Genomic DNA, 9,266 nt, shown 5'->3' on the forward strand with positions numbered 1-9,266 from the left:
GTGTCTGTGTGTGTGTGTGTCTGTGTCTTTATTTTAAAAAATACCGAGTGTGCAGTTTTGTGAATCTTGAACCAGACCCAAAAGGATGAGCTGTCGGTGCTGCAGTCGTGACCCAGGCCGAGCGTCCAATGGCAGAGGTAGCAGCGTTGTTTTCCTTCTCTGTGGAGCCCTTACGTTGGACGATGGCTCTTTCACTTGAGTGTGGACTCTTATCCGTGAATGTGGTTTTGGAGATGATGAGGAATCACAGGATTGCTAGTAGTTTCTGTGGAAACCAAGTACATACAAAGTTAGCTAGCAACACAGTGGGAGTGGGGAGGACTAGCTATATTTAAAACGTGTGCCAACGCTTATGTAAGGAAGTTCTCTTTCCTGGTTTCTCCTTTCTGGGCGGAGTTACTTCGGATTTTAGGGTCCAGCTTCGACCTCTCTTGTCTTTTTTTTTTTTTTTAAAGGTCTTAGCATCCCAACAGATAGACAGCCTCCTTGTCCCCCATTTGCTTAGCATCAGTTTTAGTTGATTTCGATTTTGTTTGGATTGCTAGGGGCAGAGAAAGAAGGTTGATGGTGATGGTTTTGTTTACCTTTTAGATGAGCAAAGAGTGTAACTTTCAGCCCTAAATTATCCGTTATCATTTTAAGTCATCACTAATTTTACATTGAGTCATGTGTTACTCTTTTTTTTTTTTGCTTTGTCTTTTTAAAAAGGTAGTTAAGGGGTTGTGGGATTCTTTTTTTTGTTCAATGCCACATTTTTTTTTCTTTTATTTAAGATAGTTTTCTAGCAGAGCTCAGCCGTTACATTTTTCTTACTGTTGAAGATTCTTTATCTGATTTCTCCCTATTCAAAACTAAACTGTGGTAGTTTTAGGAAAATGCAGAGTGAGGATCTGTGTTTCCTAACCCTCAAGCCGTATAATAAACTGTGCACATTATAAAAGACACTGTTGTTTCCATGTCTTGGAAAGGCATTTATTGAAACAGCCAGGGTTTGGGGTTTGGGCGAGCATTTATTGAATCTTTCTGTTTCTGGGAAGTTTAAAGTTTTCTGTTTCTGGAATGAAAACTTTTCATTTTTTTAGCTTCTGTGCTGTCTAAAGTGGGTTTGAGTCATCTTTAGTTTACGTGGCTTGCAGAGACATGATGGAGAATCATTTCCATTTTCTTTCTATAACTCAAGGAAGTTTAAGGATCTTACAGGAAAGATAAGATAGTGCAGAAAGTTTATATATTTGCATTCGGGTGTATTAGACCTTTTGTTTTTGCTGTTCCTGTGTCTAGGATTGTTGGATATTGTGGTTTAAAGAGAATGCTGAGCTCCAATTTAAAAATTGCTCATTAGCCGTGTTTGACACTAGACCCAGAAAAAACATATTAGGTTTGAACCAATCATTAAGGACATTGATTTCTATTTGTAATGGTTTCCACCTGTCCTATGTATGCCTACTTGAGCAAGGTTCAGAATTACAAAGTTCTGAGACATGGGGCTGGGCTTTGCTATAACTTTGCTAATGTATGTTTCCTCTATGTACTACTGCAGGACATCTTTCTAATGACTTAACAACAGGTCCAGAAGTAAATGAACCACTGAATAAGTAATAGATTTGTTCTTAAGTGGGCTACTTCGGCTACCCCAGTCCTTTTAGACATTTGGCTCTTGAGTGAATATGTTGAATTTTGTTTCTAGATATTCTTCTGCACTGATAGCTTTAGGGACCCATGGTTTCTTTTTTCTTCCTTCCTATCTTTCTTTCTCTTTTTCTTTTTCTTTTTCTTTTTTATATTCATGAGACAGGAGCTGTAGGTGGGAATTCCCAGAAAACATGTACCTTTCGGCTAATGGATTTCTTTTGTAACATAGATGATCCCTATAAGGATTAGGCAGCATTTTTTTTCCCACCCACATTCAGATCTAGATTTTCACAATAGGAGTATGTGCTATTTTTTTTTTCCTTTAGAGCTATAATAAATGGGAAACAACTCCATTTAAAAAGTAATATTAAACACAGAGGATAAGTTTCCAGATTAGATAAATACTGGCCACAAATATTAATTCATTGATATCTACTTCTGCTTGTTAGACAAATGGCCGTAGTGAATTATATTGGATTCTAGAATATGCAGAAATAGTCACTTTACTAGTATAGTATTAAGGCTGACTACCTTTGTATAGTGGTTCTTATGTTTCTCTCTAGGTTATGGGACATCTCTTACATACCCAAACCTGCAAAAACTCAGGTTCCTTTCATAAATGTCATATAACTTATGCATTCTTCTGCATACTTTTATTAAATTGAATCAATTGTCATTCAGTAGAGGCCTGCCGGGTTGGGGGGGACCCAGGACAGCTTGTGGGAGTTTGTTCTTTCCTTCCACCGTGTAGCTTCTAGGGATCCAACTCAGGTTTCCAGGCTTGGCAGCAAGCGCTCTTACTTGCTGAGCCATCTCAACTGCTCCTACCCCATGTTCAAACCATCTCTAGATTACTTACAACACCTAATACAGTATATGAACTAGATAGGTAGTTTTTATACTGTATTATTTAGAGATCAGTGATGAGAAAAGATCTAAACATACTTGGAACAAACATTTTAATATTTTCAGGCCAAGACTATTGCCTGCCCAGGTACAGACCTGTGGATACTCAGGGTTGACTATAGTAGCAAGAGCTTCCCCTGCATTGAGGTTTCCTGACTTTGTGGTTTACAGTTATGGCTGGTTATAGAGATGTTATTCTTTGTGATCGTTTTTTTCCTTAGGACAGAGTTGCTTTGTCTGAGTCCCACGGTATATTTATGTGTATAGGAAAATGATTAAAAGCTCTTACTCATTTCAAGTCATCGAAATTACAGTCTTTTTTTTTTCTTCTTTTTTTGGGGGGGGGGATTTCAAGACAGGGTTTCTCTGTATAGCCCTGGCTGTCCTGGAACTCACTCTGTAGACCAGGCTGGCCTATAACTCAGAAATCTACCTGCCTCTGCCTCCCAAGTGCTGGGATTAAAGGCGAACACCACCATTGCTGGGTGGAATTACAGTCTTTATCTATCAATCAACAATAGCATATTATTGGCAGCATGTTTACATATATAACACCATTCCCATTACGGGAATGATTAACAGAGAGTCACTAATACCCTCAGTGGTGTGCTAAGCCAGATTCCACTTAGTTCAAAGTATCAGAGCTAGAGAGTTGCACAGTTCCAGAGTCGTACAGGAACACTGACGAACAATTAACTAACACAGCAATCTGTCACTATAATTTCCTTCACAGATAAATGTTTTCACTTCTCCTGTAATGTCTGAAATTACTGCCAAAGCTAGAAATGTGTTTAGCTTTCTCAGCAGAATTCTTAAAAGAATATTGTCAGAGCCAAGAGTCCAGGACCCTGTTTACTCTTGGAGCTGTCCTTATCCCACTTGGGTCTGCCCTGTGCCATTGCACACATCAACTTGTAGCTACTTCATCAAATTGCCCTTTAAGGTCCTGATAACTGCTTTCCAGTTCCTTCCTTTACCCCCACCCCCTTTTCTTTCCATTTTCTTTACGCTTGTCATTGTCTAAGAAAAGATCTTAATAGACTCAGAGCTTGGCATCTCCCATGGCATGCAAGCCTGTTATCGTGCCAGGGAAGCGTTTGATGAGCTTTATTTTCCTTTTCAGAAGAGACTGAGGATTCCAAACTAAGTAGCAAAGTAAATAAATAAATAAACCAAACAACAACAACAACAACAACAAAACAGTATTGCAAGTTATGTTTCTTTGTGTCTTCACTGAACACTCTCTGCATTGTATGTCCAGTATTCAGTTGGGAGCGTGGCTCTAGAGGCTTTCTTCACAGATGCAGGGTCATGGGTCTAATCTCTGTAACTGTAAGGAATTCTTAGTACTTCAGTTTTGATTATGAACAATTAAGGATAAGGGCAGATGTAAGATGCAGAGAACTGAACCTGTTACACTTTCATTACTGTATGCCTTTTCATTTAGTAAATATTTAAGATCTTGCCTCTTCTTAGGTAATTCAGTCTCAAATAATTACAGAGGGAGGATATTTTCTTCAAATTACAACATTCTCATGGGCTGTTTTTTTTTTTTGTTGTTGTTGCCAGGGTAGATTTGGAGCTGGTGGCTTCTTTAAATTTTGAAGGGTGAACATTTAAAGTCTGAATCACATTGGAGCAGATCTGAAAGTGCAAGCATTTTGATGTAACATAAATATGGAAACACAGTTGGGATGTTTCAGGGACAGCCCATTAGATTCTTGGGAGGCTCTCAAAAGGTGGTCTGTGTTGCCTTCTTTTTACAGCTTTCATCTTTTGGTGTTTTAGATCTGCTACAAGGAAACAATCGAAAACCAAACATGGCTGCGAAGGAGAAACTGGAGGCGGTGCTGAACGTGGCCTTGAGGGTGCCAAGCATTATGCTTCTGGATGTCCTCTACCGGTGGGACGTCAGCTCCTTTTTCCAGCAGATCCAAAGAAGCAGCCTCAGCAACAACCCTCTTTTCCAGTACAAGTACTTGGCTCTTAATATGCATTATGTAGGTAAGTGTCTGCACTCGATCTCTGGCTTAGTGGGGAGTTTGTTTCATTTACATTTTAAGAATGATTTCTTGAGATATACTATAATCCCTTCTCCTTCCGCCCTCTAACCCCTCCCATGTTCCCTTCTTTGTTTTCCTTCATATTTACAGCATTTTTTGATGAATTGCCATTACATCCATGTTTTAATGTAGATAAAATGAGCCTCTAGAATATGGAGTTGACTGTGCTAATGGATGTATTTGCAAGTCTTGTGGTAGGATTAGCTCGAACAAGAGGAAAGCAGGTTTGATTTTGCTAAACTAAAATTGGAAGGCATGGGTGGGTAAACAATTTTCCTTTTAATATGATGAAATGTAAAACATGAGAGATACTTTTCCTGGAATCTGGCCTCTTCTGATTTGGGGTTAAGTAGGAATTGCAAAGTAGGCTATTTTTCCATGTAATGTTTCTTATTACTAAAAAATTATTTATGTTATAGCTGTATGAGGGTTTGTCAGGATGTACAGAAGTGTAACACATTCATGCAATGCCTACAGTGGCCAGAGGGGGCGTTGGATCCCCTGGAACTGGAGTTATAGATGGTTACAAGCAGCCATATAGGTTCTAGGAACCAGACCCGGGTCTCCTGGAAGAGGATTCAGTGCTCTTAACTGCTGAACCACATCTAACATCTAGCCTTTCTTCCTATTCTTAAGTCAAGATAAAGCATAAAATCACTTGCAAGTATAATATTCATTTCAAGTAAATGAAATTTTAGAGTGTAATATTTAATTCCTCAGAAAAGATAATTCTAGACTAAGACTTCGTATGTTTTGAGGGTAAAGAAAGTCAGGATATTCAGGCATGGAACAAAATCTACTCAAATTAACTTTTAGCTTAGCAACTATTAAAACAGATTAAATGGTGTATTATACTTAAAGACAATTTTGTCACTAGATTTGTAAAGCTACAAAGTATATCTCTTACAAAGTTGTAGACAGTTTGACCTGCCTCTATGAGATATTCATTTTATCCACACTTTAGCCCTTAGAAGCCTGTAAGAGTGTGCTGGGTCAGTCATTATGAGAAGAAATAAGTCGAGGTAGAAAGGACAGCACATTAGATACAAAGCATGTAGGCTCCATGAAGTCACCTCTCCGTGTGACGCTACCATGGGTAAATGAGTGACATGAGGAGCTTGCTTTATGTTGGGGACCCTGGAATGCTCAGCCTTAGTCTGTCCACATGAGCCAGCTATGGGACGTAGCACCAGTCAGTTGTTGAACAATGACACTTTTTTTTTAATCTTTAATGTAAGAAGTGTTTTCACCTGTGGTTTTAAAAAAGTGCTGCTATCATACTATTTCTAAAATGTTTAGACTAGTTATTACAAAACAACTGCCTACTAAGTAGAAGATTAATTTTAGAACTTGAATAGGTTCTGATGCAATTGAAATCCACTCTGGCTTGTAACGTGGGGAACTCAGTTGAGCCTTCTTAAATACAGTGATTAAGTAAAGTCCACGGTAGGGTGAGCACAGCATTTGTGTGAACTGGTATTTTGTTGTTTGGTTGTGCTGCCTCTGTCGGAGTCTTATGTAATCTAGTGCTTCAGTTTACAAAACTTAAGATACATTGTAAAAATTCTCAAGTGTCAGAGAATTGCATTTGTGGCCAGAAATCAGAACATTAAAAGCGTTAAGCCGGGCAGTGGTGGCACACACGCCTTTAATCCCAGCACTTGGGAGGCAGAGGCAGGCAGATTTCTGAATTCGAGGCCAGCCTGGTCTACAGAGTGAGTACTAGGACAGCCAGGGCTACACAGAGAAACCCTGTCTCGAAAAACAAAAAACAAACAAAACAAACAAAAATTTGATTTTATAAAATCAAATTTTTTCCCAAAAAGCAGGACACAATTTGAAATAACCGCCAATCCTGTTCTCATCAAGATTCAAAATTATAGCTCTTTCATTGGTTTTTATGAGAGTTTAATTACCTAGTTTCATTCCTCAGACAAGAACCCTGTGGAAATTTTACTGTGATTATAGTAAAATGATACCATTAAGGATGTTCTTCTCTGTGAAACCATAGGCAGCTTGTCTATATTCAGGATTTTTTTGGTTTAGAAAAACAGCGACTCATTGGCTTAAGACTGGCTAATAGGATAGGCCGGCTGGGGCTGGTCCCTGACCCCAGGGTCTACCTGTTTCTTCCTCCACAGCACTAGGATGGTTAGTGTGAACCACTATGCATGGCCTTTTGGGTTGCACTGAGCCTGGGACCTGTGAACTTGGGCCCTTCTTCTAGCTTTCTCCTACTAAAACACTGAGCAAACGCAAATTGGGAAATAAGAGGGTTTGTTCCAGCTTGTACTTCTAGGTCCGTCATTGAGCCTCATCAGGCTGGACCCCAAGGTGGAACTGAAGTCCAATCTATGGAGGACACTGCTTACTTGCTGCCTTGTTCACTGGCTAGTGCTTAGCTTGCTTTCTCATACAGCCCAGGCTCACCTGCCCAGGGACAGTGTCACTCCTAGTGGGCTATGCCTCCCACGTTAACCCTCAGTCAAGATTGTCTCACAGATACTGCCACAGGCTAAAAGGATCCAGGCAGTTCCTCAGTTGAGGTTCCATCTTTCAGACAATAAAAACTAACAAATACCCTCCTACCTTAGTTCTTTGTCTTAACTTATTCCCCTCCCCTCCCTCCCCTCCCCTCCCTTCTCCCCTCCCCTCCTACTTTCCTTCTTTGAGACTGGCACACTCTTGATAAGCAGCCACTCCTTGGTATGAGACCCGACAAGGTCTTGACAGGCAGCTACTCCTGGGTAGTTTGCTCAGGCTGGCCTTGACCTCTTAGTGCTCTTCCTTAGCAGTATGGGCCTGCACCACCATGTTCACATTCAGACTCCCTAGGTGTTGCTATTGCTCAGGATTTGTTCTATTTGAGCTTTGTTGGCTTGGGGGATCGCTCACAGTTTTGACTACAAAGCTGTTTCTGTTTCCCACTGCCTCTGGACCACCTTTGGGTCGAGTTAGTGTTCTTCCTCTGTGACCATGACGGTCCCTTCACAATCTTACCATGTTGCTTCTGCTGCATCAATACAACAATATCTCTGTTGTATTGATCATGAGCTCCTGTCTGGTCACACGGGTTGTCTGTTGTCTGTGCGTTCCTGTAGGTACCTCATCTTCAGGGAGCTCATCTCTAACCACTTGCCAGTTGGCTTCATGTGACTGGCCTGGACATTACCTCCCCACCAGCCACTGTACTCACACCTTGACTCCATGTCAGACTTCCTCTTCCTCCTGTGTTTACTGTTTCAGTAGCAGAACCATCCTCTTGATTGCCCAAGCTAGAAAGTTCACAGCCACCTCCACTTCCGTATTTTCAGCCACTCCTGCAGAGAGCAACACTTAGATCTGTTTAAATGTTTCTCAGAGCTAACTGCCAACGCCATAACCAAGCTGCTGCTTTGACAATAAAACTATCTCCTGCCCCAGGTCTTTGTCTAACTTATTCCTTTATCCTTATGATTCTCCTTCCTCTTCTTCCTCTTCCCCTCTTCCTTCTTCCCCAGGTTCATCCACAGTCCTACTGTCTCTCTAATAACAGAAATCAGTAGGTTCAACAGTAACATGGGTTTTAATGTTATGTGTTTATTTCCTATTTTATGTATTTAGGTGTTTTGTCCTAGTGCTTGTCTGTACACTCTCTGCATGCCTGGTGCCTGTGGAGGTCAGATGGCATATGATCTGTTGGGATTGAAGTTACAAACAGTTTGTGTGCTGGGAATCAAACCTGGGTCTCCTGCAAAAATAAGGGCTCTTAACTGCTGAGCCATCTCTCCATCCCCAGCCAGCAACAGGTCATCATTTACTTAGACCGTTGGCTTGGCTTCATCATTATCAACCTTATTTAGGGTTTAAGGTTATTATCACAGAGCAAACAGTGATGTATGTTTTCTCAAAGTCAAGCTGTGAGTTTGAGCGAGGGTTCCCATAGTGGCAGAGGTTATGCTAATCTTGTCAGTAGCAGGCAGAGAGCTGTTTGTACCTGTTGGTCATGTGAACACATAAACAGACTCTTCTTTTGATTTTGGCTGTCCATTTGGAATAAGTGGGATTTTTTGTTTGTTTGCTTGCTTTTGTTTTTTCATACCCGGGAGGATTTTTGGAAACGATTTATGGATATTGTATCTCAGAAATGCTGTCAGTGTTTAAGACAACAGTGAGTGCTTTGTGGCAGATTCTCTACGGCTCTGTAGAGAGAAGAGCAGCTGTGTGGAGAGCATTCTGCCAGCACTCACTGAGGAAGGTGAAAGAAAAAGCGTAAGGGAGAAAGGACAGGTTAGGAGGAAACCAGTGTCTCAGATGAAAGCACTACAGCGTTGCCCGGGTTTTGCTTCAGATGCTGGGAGCAGCAGGATGTGGTTGGCTTCTGCGTTAGATAGCAGAAAGGTGAAAATGTTTTTGTAGCAGAGGAAGGGTTAAATAGATGGTTAGAAAATAAAGGATTGGGCACAGATAGTTTGAAATAATGGAGTGAAAAAGTTAATCACAAAGGGTAGATTGCTGTGAAGGGAACCGTTCTGGGTTTTCCCTTCTGGGATGGGGAAGAGGACTTGTGTTGGGTGTTGGAGTGATGGATGGGAAGATGTTGGAGAGACGGGTGGGGAAGTTGAGGTTGTGGGGGACAGTGACGCATGATAAGGCCTCTGGAGATGGAGAAGTCTAAAGGTGCAG

General features: G+C 40.9%; 1 protein-coding gene across 5 annotated transcripts in view; it reads left to right on the forward strand.

The window, feature by feature from the left end:
- Rnf145 (ring finger protein 145) overlaps positions 1 to 9,266 on the forward strand; it is a 45,335-nt gene that overhangs the window by 1,673 nt on the left and 34,396 nt on the right. For 3 of the 5 annotated variants that reach the window (XM_031350593.1, XM_031350591.1, XM_031350592.1), the window contains exon 2: positions 4,327 to 4,542. In XM_031350593.1, the coding sequence (XP_031206453.1) occupies positions 4,359 to 4,542 (184 nt within the window). In that variant the 5' untranslated portion in view covers positions 4,327 to 4,358. Of the gene's footprint in view, positions 138 to 218; positions 298 to 4,326; positions 4,543 to 9,266 lie in introns of those variants that run through there. The other 2 variants (XM_031350589.1, XM_031350594.1) reach the window with 2 other exon arrangements.

The sequence above is a fragment of the Mastomys coucha genome, unplaced genomic scaffold, assembly GCF_008632895.1.
Source record: "Mastomys coucha isolate ucsf_1 unplaced genomic scaffold, UCSF_Mcou_1 pScaffold5, whole genome shotgun sequence".
NCBI lineage: Eukaryota > Metazoa > Chordata > Mammalia > Rodentia > Muridae > Mastomys > Mastomys coucha.